The sequence below is a fragment of the Schistocerca nitens genome, chromosome 5 (genome assembly GCF_023898315.1).
Source record: "Schistocerca nitens isolate TAMUIC-IGC-003100 chromosome 5, iqSchNite1.1, whole genome shotgun sequence".
Classification (NCBI taxonomy): domain Eukaryota; kingdom Metazoa; phylum Arthropoda; class Insecta; order Orthoptera; family Acrididae; genus Schistocerca; species Schistocerca nitens.
In genome coordinates, this window is record NC_064618.1 from 847,448,579 (window position 1) to 847,471,132 (window position 22,554).

At 39.9% G+C, this 22,554-nt stretch overlaps 1 protein-coding gene across 1 annotated transcript in view; it reads right to left on the reverse strand.

Moving 5' to 3' along the window:
* LOC126260755 (titin) overlaps positions 1-22,554 on the reverse strand; it is a 530,053-nt gene that overhangs the window by 101,845 nt on the left and 405,654 nt on the right. The window contains exons 130-131 of the mRNA XM_049958094.1: positions 21,310-21,357; positions 13,419-13,541 (exon numbers count right to left, since the gene is read on the reverse strand). Of these exons, the coding sequence (XP_049814051.1) occupies positions 13,419-13,541; positions 21,310-21,357 (171 nt within the window). The remainder of the gene's footprint in view (positions 1-13,418; positions 13,542-21,309; positions 21,358-22,554) is intronic.

Here is a 22,554-nt window from a genome sequence, read left to right on the forward strand (position 1 = left end):
TATCTCTATATCAGTACAAAAACAACAACCGCACATAAGACCTTTGTGTCATTTTTTGTTTACATACAGCCAATCTCGTGTCCTTGACAAACTTAATTATTCTTTTGAAACTGACCATGAGTGAGAAATGTGGGTGCTGTTATAGAGTAGTGAGTAGAGGGATTTGTTGCCAATCTTGGAGGAAATATTATCACTGGGGTGGGGATACAGTGGGGAAAATGTTGGGAGAACAGAAGAGGCTCTCTCCTGGAACTGCAGAGTATGCAGTAGGAACATGTTGATTGGGGAACAGGAAAGAAAAATCTGTGCCCTTCAGGCACAGTTGGAGGAAGCAAGGAAGGAACTGATAAGGACCAAAGGAGATAAGGGGAGGAGGGAACTGGCAGCTGGTAGGAGGATAGGAAGAAAGAGAACGCGATCTGACAGTTTTATCATCAACACCAAAACAGGTATCTACCACTGCCAGAGTTAAGTGGAGAAGAGCCTCAGGTAGAACAAGGAGCAGAAAATGTGCAGCACACTTCTACTGAGGCCAAGAAGCCTATGAGTATACAAAGTGTTAGGAAGAAGAAAGTGCTGCTTCTAGGTAGTTGCCATGGGCGAGATGTAGGCCCTCAGTTACAGGAAAGTTCGGGGGCAGTGTACCAGGCCACCAGTATCTTCAAGACACATGCAGGATTAAGTCATGTGATAGACAACTTAGGGGCTTTATGTAAGGACTTTACAAAAGAGGACCATGTAGTGATAGTGGGTGGGATGGGAATCAGTTTGGACAGAATTCAGTTTAATCAATGTTAACACTTGATTTAAGAATCATAAAAGAGCATTGTTTACATGACAGAGAACTGTTGACTGCTTAAGTTTCCCAATAGGTAACAGAATGGTAAGGCAGAGGTTTAGAAACCAAATTTTAAACTGGTATACATTTTCAGGAGCAAATCTGGACAATGGTGGCAATCAATTAGTTATGAAATGCATACTGAAATGAAAAATTTGCAGAAAAATTAAGGATATGGGACTTGGTCAAGTTGAAAACAGTTCAGGTTATTAAGAGGTCCAAACTAAGCATTAGATAATGATTAAAAGAAATAAGTTAAGGAAATGCACCAGAAGATGCATGAGTTTCTTTGAGAGATTAAATAGTGAAGATGACATGTTGTTGTTTTGGTATTTACTCCAAAGACTAGTTTGAAGCTCTCCATGCTACTCCATCCTGTGCAAGCTTCTTCAGCTCTAAGTAACTACAGCAACCTACATCCTTCTGAATCTGCTTATTGTATTTATCTCTTTGTCTCCCACTATAATTTTTGCAGTCCACACTTCCCTTCAACACTAAATTCGTGATGCCCTGATGCCTCAGAACACGTCCTACCAACCAATCCCTTCTTGTAGTCAATTTGTGCCACAAATTCCTCTTCTCCCCAATTCTAGTCAGTACCTCCTCATTTGTGACATGATCTACCCATCTAATCTTCAGCATTCTTCTGTAGCACCACATGTCAGCAGGTTTTATTCTCTTCTTGTCTAAACTGTTTATTGTCCATGTTCCACTTATGTGCATGGCTACACTCCATACAAATACTTTCAGAAAAGACTTCCTGACACTTAAATCTGTAATTGATGTTAACAAGTTTCTATTTTTCAAAAATGCTTTCCTTCCCATCGCAAGTCTACATTTTATAACCTCTCTACTTTGACCATCATCAACATAGGATAACTATATTATATTGTAATTATTAATTTTCACTCTGCAGCAGAGTGTGCACCGATTTGAAAGTTCCTTGCAGATTAAAACTGTGTAGCGGACTGGGACTTGAACTTGCGAATTCGGACATTTGAAAAAATGTCATTGACAGATGGCATACAACCAGAAACAGGAATGGTTAAAGGAGAAACACATGGCTGTACAAGCATATATGACTTTCTACCTCTACATCTATCTCTATACTCTGCAAACCACTGTGAAGTGCATAGCAGAGGGTACATCCCATTGCACCACTTATTAGGGTTTCCTCCAGTACCATTCACGTACGGAGTGTAGGAAGAATAACTCTGAATGCCTCTGTGCATGCTGTAATCAGCCTAATCTTATCCTCACAATCCCTATTTGAGCAATACATTGGAGGTCGTACTATATTCCTAGAGTCAGCATTTAAAGTTTTCTCAGGATAGGTTATATCTTTCTTCATGAGTCTCCCAGTACAGTTCTTTCAGTATCTCTGTGACACTCTCTCATGGATCAAACAAACATGTGACCATTCGTGCTGCCCTTCTCTGTATACATTCAATACACCCTATTGGTCTTATTTGGTAAGGCTCCCACAAACTTGAGCAATATTCTAGAACTGGTCACACAAGTAATCTGTAAGCAATCTCCTTTGTAGACTGCTTGCACTTCCCCAGTATCCTACCAATAAATTAAATCCTGCTTTACCCACAACTGAGCCTATCTGATATCCCTGCAAAGTGTTACTACTAGGTGTTTGTATGAACTGATCAATTCCAGCTGTGACTCATTCATATTATACTCATAGTATACTATATTTTTTTCATTATACCCCCCATGAACCATGGACATTGCCATTGGTGGGAGGCTTGCGTGCCTCAACGACACATATAGCCGTACCGTATCTGACGAGAGGCCAGACATATGAGTGGTTCCTGAAGAGAGGCAGCAGGCTTTTCAGTAGTTGCAGGGGAAACAGTCTGGATGATTGACAGATCTGGCCTTGTAACACTAACCAAAACAGCCTTGCTGTGCTAGTATTGTGAACGGCTGAAAGCAAGGGGAAACTACAGGCGTAATTTTTACAGAGGGCATGCAGCTTCACTGTATGGTTAAATGATGATGGTGTCCTCTTGGCTAAAATGTTCCGGAGGTAACATAGTCCCCCATTTGGATCTCCGGGTGGGGACTACTCAGGAGGACATAGTTATCAGGAGAAAGAAAACTGGCATTCTACAGATCGGAGCGTGGAATGTCAGATCCCTTAATCAGACAGGTAGGTTCGAAAATTTAAAAAGGGAAATGGATAGGTTAAAGTGGAAATTAATGAAGTTCAGTGGCAGGAGGAAAAAGGTTTCTGGTCAGGTGAATACAGGGTTATAAATACAAAATCAAATAGGGGTAATGCAGGAGTAGGTTTAATAATGAATAAAAAAAATAGAAGTGCAGGTAAGCTACTACAAACAACATAGTGAACCCATTATTGTGGCGAAGATAGACATGAAGCCCACACCTACCACAGTAGTACAAGTTTATATGCCAACTAGCTATGCAGATGATGAAGAGATTGATGAAATGTATGATGAGTCAAAAGAAATTATTCAGCTAGTGAAGGGAGATGAAAATTTAATAGTCATGGGTGACTGGAATTCGATAGTAGGAAGAGAAGGAAATATAGTAGGTGAATATGGAATGGGGGTAAGAAATGAAAGAGTAAGCCACCTGGTAGAATTTTGCACAGAGCATAACTTAATCATAGCTAATACTTGGTTCAAGAATCATTAAAGAATGTTGTATACATGGAAGAGGCCTGGAGATACTGGAAGGTTTTAGATAGATAATATAATAGTAAGACAGAGCTTTAGTAACCAAGTTTTAAATTGTAAGACATTTCCAGGGGCAGATGTGGACTCTGGCCACAATCTATTGGTTATGAACTGTAGATTAAAACTGAAGAAACTGCAAAAAGGTGGGAATTTAAGGAGATGGGACCTGGATAAACTGACTAAACCAGAGGTTGTAGAGAGTTTCAGGGAAAGCATTAGAGAACGATTGACAGGAATGGGGGAAAGAAATACAGTGGAAGAAGAATGGGTAGCTTTGAGGGATGAAATAGTGAAGGCAGCAGACGATCAAGTAGGTAAAAAGACGAGGGCTAGTAGAAATCCTTGGGTAACAGAAGATATATTCAATTTAATTGAGGTAAGGAAAAAATACAAAAATGCAGTATATGATGTAAGCAAAAAGGAATACAAACATTTCAAAAATGAGATCGACAGGAAGTGCAAAATGGTGAAGCAGGGATGGCTAGAGGATAAATGTAGGATGTATAGGCATATCTCACTAGAGGTAAGATAGACACTGCCTTTTTTTGGTCATCAGTCTACTGACTGGTTTGATGCGGCCCGCCACGAATTCCTTTCCTGTGCTAACCTCTTCATCTCAGAGTAGCACTTGCAACCTACGTCCTCAATTATTTGCTTGACGTATTCCAATCTCTATCGTCCTCTACAGTTTTTACCCTCCACAGCTCCCTCTAGTACCATGGATGTCATACCCTCATGTCTTAGCAGATGTCCTATCATCCTGTCCGTTCTCCTTATCAGTGTTTTCCACATATTCCTTTCCTCTCCGATTCTGCGTAGAACCTCCTCATTCCTTACCTTATCAGTCCACCTAATTTTCAACATTCGTCTATAGCACCACATCTCAAATGCTTCGATTCTCTTCTGTTCCGGTTTTCTCACAGTCCATGTTTCACTACCATACAATGCTGTACTCCAGACGTACACCCTCAGAAATTTCTTCCTCAAATTAAGGCCGGTATTTGATATTAGTACTTCTCTTGGCCAGAAATGCCTTTTTTGCCATAGCAAGTCTGCTTTTGATGTCCTCCTTGCTCCGTCCGTCATTGGTTATTTTACTGCCTAGGTAGCAGAATTCCTTAACTTCAGTGACTTCGTGACCATCAATCCTGATGTTAAGTTTCTCGCTGTTCTCATTTCTACTACTTCTTATTACCTTCGTCTTTCTCCGATTTACTCTCAAACCATACTGTGTACTCATTGGTTATTTTACTGCCTAGGTAGCAGAATTCCTTAACTTCAGTGACTTCGTGACCATCAATCCTGATGTTAAGTTTTTCGCTGTTCTCATTTCTACTACTTCTCATTACCTTCGTCTTTCTCCGATTTACTCTCAAACCATACTGTGTACTCATTAGACTGTTCATTCCGTTCAGCAAATCATTTAATTCTTCTTCACTTTCACTCAGGATAGCAATGTCATCAGCGAATCGTATCACTGATATCCTTTCACCTTGTATTTTAATTCAACTCCTGAACCTTTCTTTTATTTCCATCACTGCTTCCTCGATGTACAGATTGAAGAGTAGGGGTGAAAGGCTACAGCCTTGTCTTACACCCTTCTTAATATGAGCACTTCGTTCTTGATCGTCCACTCTTATTATTCCCTCTTGGTTGTTGTACATATTGTATATGACCCGTCTCTCCCTATAGCTTACCCCTACCTTTTTCAGAATCTCGAACAGCTTGCACCATTTTATATTGTCGAACGCTTTTTCCAGGTCAACGAATCCTATGAAAGTGTCTTGATTTTTCTTTAGCCTTGCTTCCATTATTAGCCGTAACGTCAGAATTGCCTCTCTCGTCCCTTTACTTTTCCTAAAGCCAAACTGATCGTCACCTAGCGCATTCTCAAATTTCTTTTCCATTCTTCTGTATATTATTCTTGTAAGCAGCTTCGATGCATGAGCTGTTAAGCTGATTGTGCAATAATTCTCGCACTTGTCAGCTCTTGCCGTCTTCAGAATTGTGTGGATGATGCTTTTCCGAAAGTCAGATGGTATGTCGCCAGACTCATATATTCTACACACCAATGTGAATAGTCGTTTTGTTGCCACTTCCCCCAATGATTTTAGAAACTCTGATGGAATGTTATCTATCCCTTCTGCCTTATTTGACCGTAAGTCCTCCAAAGCTCTTTTAAATTCCGATTCTAATACTGGATCCCCTATCTCTTCTAAATCAACTCCTGTTTCTTCTTCTATCACATCAGACAAATCTTCACCCTCATAGAGGCTTTCAATGTATTCTTTCCACCTATCTGTTCTCTCCTCTGCATTTGACAGTGGAATTCCCATTGCGCTCTTAATGTTACCACCGTTGCTTTTTTTAATGTCACCAAAGGTTGTTTTGACTTTCCTGTATGCTGAGTCTGTCCTTCCGACAATCATATCTTTTTCGATATCTTCACATTTTTCCTGCAGCCATTTCATCTTAGCTTCCCTGCACTTCCTATTTATTTCATTCCTCAGCGACTTGTATTTCTGTATTCCTGATTTTCCCGGAACATGTTTGTACTTCCTCCTTTCATCAATCAACTGAAGTATTTCATCTGTTACCCATGGTTTCTTCGCAGCTACCTTCTTTGTACCTATGTTTTCCTTCCCAACTTCTGTGATGGCCCTTTTTAGAGATGTCAATTCCTCTTCAACTGTACTGCCTACTGCGCTATTCCTTATTGCTGTATCTATAGCGTTAGAGAACTTCAAATGTATCTCGTCATTCCTTAGTACTTCCGTATCCCACTTCTTTGCGTATTGATTCTTCCTGACTAACGTCTTGAACTTCAGCCTACTCTTCATCACTACTATATTGTGATCTGAGTCTATATCTGCTCCTGGGTACGCCTTACAATCCAGTATCTGATTTCAGAATCTCTGTCTGACCATGATGTAATCTAATTGAAATCTTCCCGTATCTCCCGGCCTTTTCCAAGTATACCTCCTCCTCTTGTGATTATTGAACAGGGTATTCGCTATTACTAGCTGAAACCTGTTACAGAACTCAATTAGTCTTTCTCCTCTTTTATTCCCTGTCCCAAGCCCATATTCTCCTGTAACCTTTTCTTCTACTCCTTCCCCTACAACTGCATTCCAGTCGCCCATGACTATTAGATTTTCGTCCCCCTTTACATACTGCATTACCCTTTCAATATTCTCATACACTTTCTCTATCTGTTCATCTTCAGCTTGCGACGTCGGCATGTATACCTGAACTATCGTTGTCGGTATTGGTCTGCTGTCGATTCTGATTAGAACAACCCGGTCACTGAACTGTTCACAGTAACACACCCTCTGCCCTACCTTCCTATTAATAACGAATCCTACACCTGTTACACCATTTTCTGCTGCTGTTGATATTACCCGACACTCATCTGACCAGAAATCCTTGTCTTCCTTCCACTTCACTTCACTGACCCCTACTATATCTAGATTGAGCCTTTGCATTTCCCTTTTCAGATTTTCTAGTTTCCCTACCACGTTCAAGCTTCTGACATTCCATGCCCTGACTCGTAGAACGTTATCCTTTCATTGATTATTCAATCTTTTTCTCATGGTAACCTCCCCCTTGGCAGTCCCCTCCCGGAGATCCGAATGGGGGACTATTCTGGAATCTTTTGCCAATGGAGAGATCATCATGACACTTCTTCAATTACAGGCCACATGTCCTGTGGATACACGTTACGTGTCTTTAATGCAGTGGTTTCCATTGCCTTCTGCATCCTCATGTCGTTGATCATTGCTGATTCTTCCACCTTTAGGGGCAATTTCCCACCCCTAGGACAAGAGAGTGCCCTGAACCTCTATCCGCTCCTCTGTCCTCTTTGACAAGGCCGTTGGCAGAATGAGGCTGACTTCTTATGCCGGAAGTCTTCGGCCGCCAATGCTGATTATTTATTAAAATTTAGGCAGTGGCGGGGATCGAACCCGGGACCAAAGACGTTTCGATTATGAATCAAAGACGCTACCCCTATACCACGGGTACCTTCCTAGACACTGCCTACAGGAAAATTAAAGAGACCTTTGGAGAAAAGGGAACTACTTGTATGAATATCAAGAGCTCAGATGGAACCCAGCAAAAAGTTGGAAGGAGTATATAGAGGGCCTATACAAGGGCGATGTACTTGAGGACAATATTATGGAAATGGAAGAGGATGTAAATGAAGATGAAATGGGAGATATGATACTGCGTGAAGAGTTTGACAGAGCACAGAAAGACCTAAGCCGAAACAAGGCCCTGGGAGTAGACAACATTCCATTAGAATTACTGACAGCCTTGGGAGCGCCAGCCCCAACCAAACTCTACCATGTGGTGAGCAAGATGTATGAGACAGGCGAAATACCCTCAGACTTCAAGAAGAATATAATAATTCCAATCCCAAAGAAGCAGGTGTTGACAGATGTGAAAATTACCAAACTATCAGTTTAATAAGTCATGGTTGCAAAATACTAACGCGAATTCTTTACAGACGAATGGAAAAACTGGGAGAAGCTGACCTTGGGGAAGATCGGTTTGGATTCCGTGGAAATGTTGGAACATGTGAGGCAATACTGACCCTGCAACTTGTCTTAGAAGATAGATTAAGGAAAGGCAAACCTACATTTCTAGCATTTGTACACTTAGAGAAAGCTTTTGACAATGAAATACCCTCTTTCAAATTCTGAAGGTGGCAGGGGTAAAATACAGGGAGAAAAAGACTATTTACAATTTGTACAGAAACCAGACGGCAGTTATAAGAGTCAAGGAGCATGAAAGGGAAGCAGTGTTTGAGAAGGGAGTGAGACAAGTTTGTAGCCTATCCCCGATTTTATTCAATCTGTAAAGGAAACAAAAGAAAAATTAGGAGTAGGAATTAAAATCCATGGAGAAGAAATAAAAACTTTGAGGTTCACCGATGACATTGTAATTCTGTCAGAGACAGCAAAGGACCTGGAAGAGCAGTTGAACGGAATGGACTGTGTTTTGAAAGGAGGATCTAAAATGAACATCGACAAAAGCATAACAAGGATAATGTAATGTAGTTGAATTAAGTCGGGTGATGCTGAGGGAATTAGATTAGGTAATGAGACACTTAAAGTAGTAAATGAGTTTTGCTATTTGGGGAGCAAAATAACTTATGATGGTCGAAGTAGAGAAGATTTAAAATGTAGACTGGCAACGGCAAGGAAAGCGTTTCTGAAGAAGAGAAATTTGTTAACATTGAGTATAGATTTAAGTGTCAGGAAGTCGTTTCTGAAAGTATTTGTATGGAGTGTAGCCATGTATGGAAGTGAAACATGGACGATAAATAGTTTAGACAAGAAGAGAATAGAAGCTTTTGAAATGCTGTGCTATAGAAGAATGCTGAAGATTAGATGGGTAGACCACATAACTAATGCAGAGCTATTGAACAGAATTGGGGAGAAGAGAAATTTGTGGCACAACTTGAATAGAAGAAGAGGTCGGTTGGTAGGACATGTTCTGAGGCATCAAGGGATCACCAATTTAGTATTGGAGGGCAGTGTGGAGGGTAAAAATAGTAGAGGGAGACCAAGAGATGAATACACTAGGCAGATTCAGAAGGGTGTAGGTTGAAGTAGGTACTGGGAGATGAAGAAGCTTGCACAAGATAGAGTAGCATGGAGAGCTGCTTCAAAACAATCTCTGGACTGAAGACCACAACAACTACAACTGTTTTACGCTTTTTAACATTTAAATCAGGTTGCTAATCTTTGCACCACTTTGAGATCTTATCAAGATCTGACTGAATATTTATGCAGCTTCTTTCACACAGTACTTCATTACAGATAATTCCATCATATGCAAAAAGTCTGCCATCACTATTAATAATGCCTGCAAGGTCATTAACATACTCCATAAACAGCAAGGGTCCCAACAAACATCACTCAGGCATGCCTGAAGTTACTTCTACACCTAACGATGATTCTCCACCTGAGATAACTTAAGGGAAGATGGATGTCATGAACAGGAAAGTTAAAGAAACCTTTGGAGAAAAAAAGGTAAGTAGCTGATGAACCTCAAGAGCTTCGATGGCAAACCAGTACTAATCAAAGATGGGAAGGCTATTAGATTAAATTAGATTAGATTAATTATTCATTCCACAGACCCACAAAAGAGGGGATCCTCCTGGGTGTGAAACATGTCAGACAAACACATTACAAAAATGTAACCAGAAAAACTTGAGTTTTTTTTTAATTTTAATGATCCTCAGTCAATAAATAGTAAAATTATGTACATTAATTAAAATTAAACTTCTAATATTTACAGGTTTAATATTTACATCTGCTATAATTGAATCCATCATTCACTAGCAGTAAAAGACAGCCCAGGTGGCTGACTAGTGGGATAAGGATATCTTGTAGAACAAAGCGGGAATTATATAAAAATGTTAGAAGTAGTCACAATCAAGCTACAGTAGCCCATTACAAACAGTATTGTAAGGTGCTTAAAAATGTTATTACGAAGGCAAAGAGTATGTGGTATGCAAATAGAATAGCTAATTCACAGGATAAAATTAAAACCGTATGGTCAGTTGTGAAGGAAGTGTCTGATCAGCCGCACAAGGTCAACGATATAAAGTCAGTTTGCAGTAAAAATATTTCTGTTACTGATAAATCAAATATATGTACAGTATTTAACAATCATTTTCTGAGCATTGCTGGTGAATTAAATAAAAATTTAGTTTCTACATATAACGTTCTTGGCAAATGCCATTCTGAGATTGATGTCTGAAATACTCCTCTGTGATACAGACAAGAGGGAGATTGAGTCAATAATTAAATCACTGAAGACTACGGACTCTCATGGTTATGATGGAGTGTCTAGCAGAATATTACAGTACTGTGTTGCACATGTTAGCCCTGTATTTAGTCATATTTGTAATTTTTCCTTTAGGAATGGTCAGTTTCTTGAGCGATTAAAGTACTTGGTAGTAAAACCGCTTTATAAATATGGTGAAGGAATAATGTAGATTACTTTAGATCTATTTCTATGCCATCAGTGTTTGCAAAAGTTATTGAAAAGGCTGTGTATGTAAGGATAATTGATCATTTTATATCACACAATTTGCTATCAAATGTACAGTTCAGCTTTAGAAGCAGTTTAACAACTGAAAATGCTATATTCTCTTTTCTCTGTGAGCTACTGGGTGGGCTAACAAAAGGTTTCAAATGCTTGGCATATTTTTGATTTAACTAAGGCATTTGATTGTGTTGATCACAAAATATTGCTCCAGAAGTTGGACCATTACGGAACAGGGGAAGTAGCTCACAATTGGTTCACCTCTTACTTTAGTGACAAGCAGCAAAAGGTCATTATTCACAATGTTGATAATGGCTGTGATGTGGTGTCTGACTGGGGTACTGTCAAGTGGGGGGTGCCCCAGGGATCAGTGTTCGGGCCACTCCTCTTCCATATTTGTGAAACTGAACAGTTCAAATTTCTAGGTGCTCAGATAGATAGTAAGCTGTCGTGGAAATACCACATTTGGGATCTTGTTCAAAGACTTATATTGCCATTTTCACTATTCGAACGGTATCAGAAGTGAGTTATCATTCGACATGAAAATTAGTCTACTTTGCTTATTTTCATTCACTTATGTCATATGGTATTATATTTTGGAGTAACTCTTCCCAGTCTAAAAGGATATTTTTGGCTCAGAAATGGGTGGTTTGGGCAATAAGTGGTGTAAGTTCACGAACCTCTTGTTGAACCATGTTCATAAGTCAGGGTATTTTGACATTGGCCTCTCAATATACATATTCCTTACTGTCATTTATTGTTAGCAATATTAGCTTATTCCCAAGAATAGGCAGCTTTCACTCGGTTAATACTCGGCAGAAATCAAACCTGCATTTGGATCGGACTTCCTTAACTCTTGTGCAAAAAGGTCTGTAGTATAATGCTGCATCCATTTTCAATAAGCTATCACTCAAATTCAAAAATCTTAGTAGTAATCCATGCCCTTTCAAATCCAAACTGAAGAGTTTCGTCATGGGTCAATCCTTCTATTCTGTTGAGGAGTTCCTTGAAAAATTAAGCTGATTCTTATTGTATTGTTGATTGTGTTTACTTAAACTTATGGACTGACATTTTTGGGTTCATAAACATTTATTTTTAACTGTTATTACTTTTGTAATGTAATTTCATGTACTGACACATTCCATGACCTTGGAGATTTGCTCTTGAATTTGGTCTTGTGGAACTTGACGTGTAAATAAAGTAAAATAAAACACTGCGAGAGGAGCACAGAAAGACCAAAGTAGAAACAAGGCACCTAGAATAGGCAACATTCCCTCAGAATTATTAATGTCCTTGGAGGAACCAACCATCACAAAACTGTTCCCCCCTGGTTGACTGGATATGTGCACTGTGAGAAATAACTTCTGACTTCCAGGGGGATTTAAAAATCCCAATACCAAAGAAGACAAATGCTAAAAATGTTGCCAAGCCTTGAGTTACACAACCGTGATTGCAAAAAAACTAGCAGAAATTGTCTATGGAACAATAGAATGACTGGTGGAAGTCATACTGTGGAGGATTAGTTTCGGTTCCAGAGAAATTTATAAATTTGTGATGACTGCAGTTATAAGAACTGAAGGATATGAAAGGGGGCAGTAGTGGACAAGGCAGTGAGACACAGTTGCAACCTATCCCCTGTGTTATTCAACATGTACAATGAACAAGCAGCAAAGGCAACCTAATAGAAATTTGAAAGGGTGCTAAATTTGAAGGAGAAGAATTTAAAAAAAAATCTTTTGTTGAGGGCATAGTAATTATGTTTGAGATGCCAAAGGGCTTGGAAGATAGGTCAAAAAGCATGGGTAGTGTCTTGAAAAGAGGTTGTAAAATCAGCATTAACAAAAGTAAAACAATGGTAACAAAGTGCACTCAAACTAAATCTTGTGATGCTAAGGATATTAAAAAGACACTAACTTAACAGATGGATTTTACTACTTGGGAGTAAATTAATTCATGGTGACCGAAGTAGAGAGGACATATATGATGCAGACCAACAATAGCAAGAAACTACTTCTGAAAAAGAGAATTTTAACATCAAATACAAAAATGAAATTAAGAAGTTCCTTCTGGAAGTACTTGGTCAGATTGAAAAAAGGTTGAAAACACTAGAGAAAAGAAAAGAATAGATGTTTTTGATAAATATGTTACAGAAAAATGTTTGAGATTAGATGTCTGGGTATGATAAGTACAGCAGAGGTGCTGCATTGAGGGAGGAAGTATACATCTTTATAGCACAACTAGTCTTAAAGAATAAATAGTTTGATAACAAACATCCCAAGATATCAAGGGATAGTCAGTTTGCTATGAAGGGAAGTGTGCATGGTAAAAATAGTGAGAGAGAGCATGACTCAGATTCAGGTGGATGTAGTTATGAATAAATGAACTGACTTGTGAAGGCACGATGTTATGTTCTTCACTCCAAAGACTGCTTCAGTCCAGCCATTTGACTGATGACCACAAAAATAACAACAAATATAAATTCTTAAAAGCAGGAAATTATTATATTTGTGATACAAGATAAACTGCCCAGATTATTGACATCATCCACAAAGGCAGTTGCTGTTTGCTATTGGAACACATTATACGTTGCACATATACAAATGAAGGCAAAAATAAAACACACATGATAAACTTAAAATTCCAACAATTTGTTCATAATCAGTTATGAGTTTTGTGAGTACCTGCTACATGTTCCTAGATGAATAACTCTTAAAACATTTACCTTAATAATAGTAAGTTTTTCAATGAGTTATTTGAAAATACTTATTGATGTTTATTAGCCTTTGGACAGTTTATCATACACTTACCTATGATGTAAACCTTCTCACCCTCAACAAGATTCATTGCATCTTCATTTTCTGCTTCGTAGGCACTGACTGAGTATAACACATCCCCTTCTTGAAGCTCTGTAACTAATATCTCTTCTACTCCTAATATGAGAAAATGAAATACTCGTGAGCATTCATTTTACATTTCATCTTTTAAAGAAATCATTATTTACAGCCCATTTCTACTAAAAATGCATACCTTTTTAATTATATAAATTTCAGGGAATGAAAACTTCACATTGTTAATAAGATGCACTGTAGGACTGTCAGAAAATATATTGTACTATTGAATTGTGTTTCAAGTAATTACTTGCAAGCTTAAAAATAATACAGCACAAATTTTGAAAAGTATAATTTCTATGTATTTAACAAAAAAGAAAAACAAAATTTCATCAATTACTTCCACAAGAACCATCTCTCAAAGCAACAGAAATTCAATGTTACACACACTTGTTCAGTAATAACAACAATGTGAAAAGAATAGTTTGCTGCTCACCACATAAAGGAGGCACTGAGTGACTGGCAGTCACAATGAAAAAAGACTGTTGGATATTATTAATGACAACATAATTGGGTAGATAAAAAAAATTACTTACCAAGTGGCAGCAAGAGAAAACATACATCAAGATGAAGGAAATGTGCCAGTTTTCAAGCCAGTGGCTCCTTCTTCTAGCCAAAGAGTTGACTAGGAAGGGAGAGAAATGAAGCAAAAGGACTGGCAAGGTTTATGAAACGGGGAGAGTTTGGAAAAGTCTCCCAGATCTCCAAGTCAGGGGAGACTTATCAGACGGAATGAGAAAGAAAGAATTTCCGTTAGTGAGCAGATTTCTTTTATCTGTCCAATTATATCATGTTTTCAAATTTTTTTATATTTTCATTGATATTATTACCTGTCAGACTGTCCTTCATTAAACACATACAAACCAAACACACACATATTCACACACAGATAAATCATACACACATGGCTATTGTCATCTCTGGGCACTAAGGTCTGGCTACAAATACATCTGAAGTTAGCAGTGATCTTTGATGGGGTGTGTAGTGGGGCTACAATAGGGGTTTTGGCAGTGATGTGGAGGAAAAGCAGAGTATTGGTGGTGGAAGATACAAGTGCTGTCTGTGATATGGTAGGAATAGAATAGTGGGCTGCTAAGTGCAGCATCAGGAGGTTGTACCAGGGGAGGGTGGAGGGGGGAGGGCAGAGGGGAGGGGAGAGAAGTAGAGAAGGGGAGAGGCCTATGCAGGGGTGCTGGAAGGAAAGAAGGCGTGTATAGGACGGGAGTGGAGCAAAGAAGGGAATAGGCATGTGGAGGACATAGATTAGCAAAAGTTGAGGTCAGAAGGGTTACTGAAATGAAGGATACATTGCAGGAAGTATTCATTAGTAGGAAAAATCGAGATGGCACAGGCTGTGAAGCTATCGTGGAAGTCAAGAAAATTATATTGGGTGGTTTGCTCAGCAACTGGGTGGTCCAGCTGTCTTTTGGCCACAGTTTGGTTGTGGCCATTCATCTCGACAGATAGGTTATCAGTGATAATGCCCACGTACAATACAGCCCGTTGGTTGCAGCTAAGTAGGTAGATCAGATGGTGCTTCCGCAAGTGGCCCCGCCTATGGTGGGTATGAGATGCCTGTGACAGGATAGGTGTAGGTGGTAGTGAGAGGATATATGGGATACTTCTTGCATCTAGATCTGTTGCAAGAATGTGAGCCATGGGGGCAATGGGTTTGGAGGAGGGATGCCCTTGTGGACAAGGATACTGTGGAATGTCACTGTGGGAGGAGTAGGGAGGATATTCCTGATTTTGAGGCACGACGAGAGGTAATCGAAACACTGGTGGAGAACATGATCCTGTTACTCCATACAGAGTGGCACTGATTCATGAGAGGCTGTTTTGTGGCTGGACAATGGATATATGGGGAACGGTAAGTGACTGGGAAGAAAAGGCACATGAGGGATTTGTTTCTGGACAAGATGGGGAGGGTAATTCCAGTCTGTGAAGACCTCAGAGAGACCAGTGGCATATTTGAAGAGCGTCTGCACATCACTTATACAGATGCAAAGATCGTAGCTGGCTAGGCTGTACAGAGAGGACTTCTTTGTGTGGAATGGGTGACAGCTGTTGATGTGGAGGTATTGTTGGTAGTTGGTAGGTTTGTTGTGGAATGAGATAATGATGTGGCCATTCTTGAGCAATTTCCTTTCCCAGGAACAGATCTCTCATGCCTTGTCTTCCCAGTCAACTACCATCCCCCAAACATCTTCTTCCCTTCTTCCCGTCTGGCCACAAAGGAGTACCCTCGTCATGACTCAGTACCACCTAGGACTGGAGCAACTGAATCTTATTCTCCACCAGAGTTTCTGTTATCTCTCGTCATATCATGAAATGAGAAATATTCTCCCCACTATCCTCCACATCATTCTCACGGAGGTATTCTTCTGTCCACACAAAATATGCAATATCCTTGTCCATTCCTATACCACCCTTGCTCCCTAGCCATTGTCTATCGTTCACATCCTCCCAGCAGATCTAGATGCGAAACATATCACATATATCCTCCCACTACTATCTACTCCAATCCTGTCACAAACCGTGGCCATGAGGCACTTGTATCACCCAGTTGCTGAGCATGCTACACAACATGATGTGCTTGACTTCCACAACAGATTCACAGATTCTGACATATGGATTTTTTGCACCAACACCAGCTTTTCTTAATTGTTCAGATGGGAATTTTCCTTTATTCCTCTTAACCCCCCCCCCCCCCACCCCCACCCCCGGTCACAGCCTTAGCTCGAACTAGTACCCCACCTACTGATTCATTTCCAAGTTCCCACTTCACCCCTACATACGCCTTCTATACTCCTGTAACACCTGCAAAGTGATTTTCCCTTCTCTACTTCAATTTCTCTCCTCTTCCCTTTACAACTCCCCCCTCCCCTCTGTCCTCCCAATACTGCACCTAGCAGCCCAGTGTCCTGTCTCTACCATGTCCATGCACATCCCATAGATAGCACTAGCATCTTACTCCACCCTTAGCCCACTCTCACTCCCTGCCACATGCCACTTCTGCACCCCCTCTAACCGCCCTGGCAAAGACCTCTGCTCACCTCAGGCAGCCACAGATTTTAGTGCCTGGAGATGACAGTTGCCATGTGTATGCAAGTTACGCATGTGTGAATGTGTGTGTTTTGTCTGTATTCTGATGAAGGACATTGTCCAATAGCTAATAACATCTATCAGTCTTTTCTCGTTATGCCCATCTGCCACTAAACACCACTACTGTGTGATGAGTAGCAATCTGTCCTTTTCACGTAGTTACAATATTACAAAAAGGAAAGCTGCTACTCACCATATAGCGAAGATACTGAGTCGCAGATAGGCACAACAAAAAGACTGTCACAAATAAAGCTTTCAGCCAGTAAGTCCTTCATCAACAATAGGCGACAGACAGACAGACAGACAGACACACACACACACACACACACACACACACACACACACACACGCAAATGCAACTCACACACAGGACTCAGGTAACTGAAACCACATATAGCTGTTATTTCAGTCCAGATTTTCACTGTTTAATTTTTCAGTAATAACTTATTTAAATACTTATATAACCTGCTTCCATCTGATGTCTCTTGCTTCATAAGGTCATAGTTCATATACACAGCATGGTATGCACGCCTTTCTGTTCTTATTATGAAAACAGTTTCCTGCATTTGAAGTGAACAGTACCACACTAGAATGAGATTTTCACTCTGCAGCGGAGTGTGCGCTGATATGAAACTTCCTGGCAGATTAAAACTGTGTGTCCGACCGAGACTCGAACTCGGGACCTTTGCCTTTCGCGGGCAAGTGCTCTACCAACTGAGCTACCGAAGCACGACTCACGCCCGGTACTCACAGCCTTACTTCTGCCAGTCCCGAGTTCGAGTCTCGGTCGGGCACACAGTTTTAATCTGCCAGGAAGTTTCAGTACCACACTACTTTAAACATCATAAAAAGGAAAGGAGCCTTTAGCATATGATACTCACAAGCAGCATCCAATTGACATTCACTGATGGATAAGGGCCTGCTCCAAATTTTCTCAAGCATTATGGACTTCTGATAAATGACTCCATGTTACTCTCATTCAGTTTCTAATGCCATACAGCTGCCTCCCATCTCAGTCTTATCTATATCCTGACCTATTCATCCTACCCACATACTGTAATTTCTTGTTAACAATAGCAGCTTAAACCCAAGAATTAGCAGCTTTCACTCAATTAATACTAGGTAGAAATCCACTTCCTTGACTCTTGTGCAGAAAGGCATGCAGTATTCTGCTGCATATATTTACAATAAGCTACCACAAGAATTCAGAAATCTCGCCAGTGATCCACATACTTTCAAATCCAAACTGAAGAGTTTTGTCATGGGTCACACCTTCCATTCTGTTGAAGAGTTCTGTGAAAAATTAAGCTGATTCCTGTGTTATATTATTGACTGTCTTCACACAGATTTATAGCTTGGCATCTTTTTAGAGTTCATAAACATTTTATTTTATCTGTTATTACTTTTATGTTGTACGTTCATGTACTGACATGTTCTATAACCATGGAGCTTTCCTTCTCAGTTTGGTCCTACAGAACTAGAAATGATAAATAAAATAAAAAAAAATACAAAGGTTCCACCACTGTCATTATGAATTGTAGTCATTACCTGGCAGAAGTCATCTGCCAATTACAGTACTCATCCACCTTTAAACTCTTCTAGAGTGATCCCATCCCAGAAGTCCAACAAAACCTCCAAACCCTGCTTAAAGCCTTAGGCCCTTCCCAGAACCTCTCCCCTGAATCAATTTTGCTCCTTACCCCATGAAACTCCACACACCCACTTCTACATGAGCCACAAAATCCACAAGCCCAACAATCCTGGGTGCCCCACTGTAGCTGGTTATTATGCCTAAAATTAAGGAATTTTGGCCTTCATTGACTAACACTTCCAACCAAGTCCCGTAATCTAGCCTCCCACCCAGAAGATACCAACCACTTCCTTCACCAACTCTCTGCCATCTACACCCCTTTACCTCCTGGATCTCCGCTTGTCACTGTTGAGACTACTTCCCTATACACCAACAGCCCTTCATGCCCTTGGTCTTGTCACTATTGAACACTACCTTTCCAATGTCCTTCAGACTCCAGACACACTACCTCATTCCTCTCCCACCTTACTAACATTATGCTAACTCACAACTACTTCTCCTTTGAAGGAAAGGTACACAAACAAATCCACAGCCCAGCCATGGGCACCTTCACTGCACCCTCCTATGCCAACCTCTTTATGGGCCATCTAGAGGAGACCTTCCTAGCTTCCCAAATCTCCAAACACGTAGTCTGTTTCAGGTTCATCAACAATATATTCATGATCTGAACTCAGGGACATACTGTATTTTCCTCATTGCTTCACAATCTCAACACCTTCTCTCCCATCTGCTTCACCTCGTCCTCCTCAACCAGTGTACCACCTTCCTAGACGTTGCCTCCTTCTTTCTCATGGCATTTCCCACACCTCTATTCATATTAAACTCTCCAACCAGCAACAATGCCTGTATTTCAACAGCTGTCATCCCTTCCACCCCAAAAAATGCCTCCCATACAGCCTGGCCATATGGTCAGTGACAAGAATTCCCCTGCCCAGTATGCTGAGGCCTCACTGACAGATATTACTCCCCAGACCTAGTCAGCAAACAGATTTCTCATGCCATTTCCTTACACATCTGAAAATCCTCCCACAACCCCCAGTAACCATTTACAAAGAAGTGCCTCCTTTGTAACCCAATACCACCTCGGACTGGAACAAATGAGCCACATCCTTCATCGGGGTTTTGATTACCTATCATCACATCCTGAAATGACTGACATCTTACCAAAGACGCTGTCCACCCCTCCTAAAGTAGTGTTCCATCACCCACCCAACCTGCACAATGTCCTAGTCCACCACTAAGCCACTCCTAATCGACCCCTATGCCACTCCTGATCCAACCCTTGCCACAAGGAGCATATCCCTGCAGAAGACGCAGGTGGAAGACCTGCCCAATCCATCCACCCAGCACTTCCTATTCCAGTCCTGTTACACCGTTATCCTACGCAATGAGGATGGGCCACCTGTGAAGGCAGTCATGTCACATACCAGCTATGCTGAAATCATTGCACAGCTTTTTATGTAGGAATGACTACCACCCAGCTGTCCACCAGGATGAATAGTCACTGGCAAACTATGGCCAAGACCAATGTAGACCACACTGTAACACTACATGAAGCTGAACATAACATGCATGATTTCAACGGCTGTTTTACTACCCAGGCCATCTGGATCCTCCACTCCACCACCAACTTTTCTGCACTGTGCAGATGGGAGTTATCTTCACAATACATTCTTTCCTCCTGAAATTATCCGAACCTCAAACTGTGGTAAACTATTGTCCCCACACTAGACACCCAAAAGTTTCTGCCCCTCTGTCCTGTCTCTTCCTCCTTGTTCATGTCCCCTCACACTCGTGTGATGCTCTCTGCCAACACATGGGCCCATCTCCCCACCCCTCAGCCCCCTGCTCCTCTCTATTTCTGCCCCACCCCCCTCTTCACAGCCTCCCAATGCTGCACCTGGTGGCAGCTTTGTCACACCTTCATGTGGCCCCTGTATGTTCCACTAGACAGCACTCTTTGTTCCCCCAACCTTCATCCTGCAATCCCTTCCCTGTAGCTATTGTCTGAGTTCTCTATGTACACTAATTTTTATTCTTTCCATACAGAACAATTTACCAACAATCCATATTATACGGTTTTATAATCTTTCTGATCTCTTCTGTCTCTTGACCCTTGCACCATGTGCATTATTTTCCCTTGATCCCCCAGCCCCTCTTTTCTTTCCCATTTTACCTCTTCCTTTCGAATGTTCCAAAAAGTTCCTAATTCTAGTATTTTTCATTGTTATTTTATGTTATTTTGCATGGGTTAATTTTTCTCATACCTGAGCCCCTCTTAAATTGTTGCTCACTTGTGCCATTCTGTGTGGTTGTGACACGAAACGTCAGCTAATGGACTCATTACCTGTTGCATTATAAATGTTAGCACCGTTATACAATAATGACACCATCAGCTACATAGCTGTCAGCTACCTCCAACTTGGCTGTGGCTGTGGAGTACTCAGTTGAAAGCCCATGAAAATTTAATCACCTTCTATGACTGGATTCTCAATAAGATATTATTACAGAATGTTACATCACAAAAGTTCCAGGCATTATTGACAACAAGTGATGCTTCTATTTCAATGAATTTTTTAAAGTCATATTTTAAAACAAGCAAGCTATGCTACTAAAACAATTCTTTCTTAGTAGTAAATAAATAATTATCTTAGCACCAGCCCTAGAAAATTTTCAAATATGTCTTCCTTCAAATACTTGATATCTATTAGGCACCAACTGCACAAAACAAATAAAATAAAGATAAGAACTGAAATTATTGGACAGAGTCCCAGCAAAAGTAACAAATTGAAATTGCAAATGAAAAAGTGACAAATAAAAACCTTATAACTGATGTGTAAGTAAGCAGTGATAACACCGTCACTATACATAAAAGACAACCTTGAGTTTTGGAGATGTTTTGATCCTCAAACTTCTCTTACATATACACCTACTTCTAGGTGAGAGTGTACAGCTGTAGATACACTTGTGAGATGTTATTTATCATAGCTTATATAGTTTAAAATTAATAAACACTACTTTCTCTGATAGAAATCATGTATTAAATCACTGTTGTCAGTACTAAATTCTGACTGCTAACAACTAGATACATTTAATGAGTGAAAAAATAAGTACCTTCTTGGAAGACTTCTGTTTCCTTTACTATACTGAGAGTGAAATCCTCTGAAAAAAAAAAAAAAAAATGTCATCGGACCATTAGGAACAATGATTCATTTAATCAATGATATACAACATAAAGAAAATCAATAAGATTAAATTGCCATGCACAACTACAAATTACTGAATAACAGGTATGTAATTCACAGGAATGACTTAACTGTTAATTAATGAAAGGCTGGATCATATCACAATCAATGTTTACATTTTTATTTCTTCATCATTAAAAAACACAGTTAATATATGACACATCAAATATACCATGTGATTATATTACAAAGAACTGCTCTTTAAGATAAGCACCTTAAGCAGACAAACAAAGAACTTTACAAATTGTTACATACACAGATGCAAAAAAACACAGTTACAATCCTTTATAAATATATTTCTAGGTGCAAAATGACCAAACTTTGCATCTCATATGGATGTAGCAATGTCACATAACTTTACAATCACTTATCCTTTAATGAAATGTATTATTCTCTATTAGAAATCAAAGATCGCCTTTACAAAATACATACATAAATTTAAAGAATTAAAATACTTTTTAAGTGAGATTATTGAAGCAAAGACAGAGAAACAAAAGTGGAAACAAAAAAAGAAACATAAGAAAAATTCTGTCTTAATAGTGAAATTATATAGACAGAGAGACTGAATGCAGCAACCAGTGATTAGAAATACAACCATACAGAGAGAGGAGAAACAAAAGCCTAGTTACATGAAAAGCTGTGAAGACAGGAATGTGCTAGAATCATCCGGATACACAAGCGTGTCGGACTCAAGTGTTTGACTGACAGAACGTTTCCACCTGTGAACACCAGACTAAGTAATAGAAGATACAAGTAGATTCATTACACAGGAGCTTTACAGGGAAACCTTCCTACTTGGTTTACATCCTTCCATCTGTTTAAAGCTTTTATGTTTTCTTCAATAAAACTTTTCCATGAATGTGACCACAACAACATGTCATTTTACAGACCAACATTTAGGACATTGTTGCAAGTGGTCATCATTAGAATGGTGTTTTTTTTTTTTTTAATTGTGATTTCATTCCCCTGCCCCATATGGGCAGGGGAGGGCTGTCAGCAGCACAATCCGCCGCTCTTCAGCCGAGTGACATGACAATTGAAACAAGAATAAAATAATACATACATAAGGAGGTAAAAAAGGGGGAACATAAAACAGAGTAAGGGGAGAAAATGG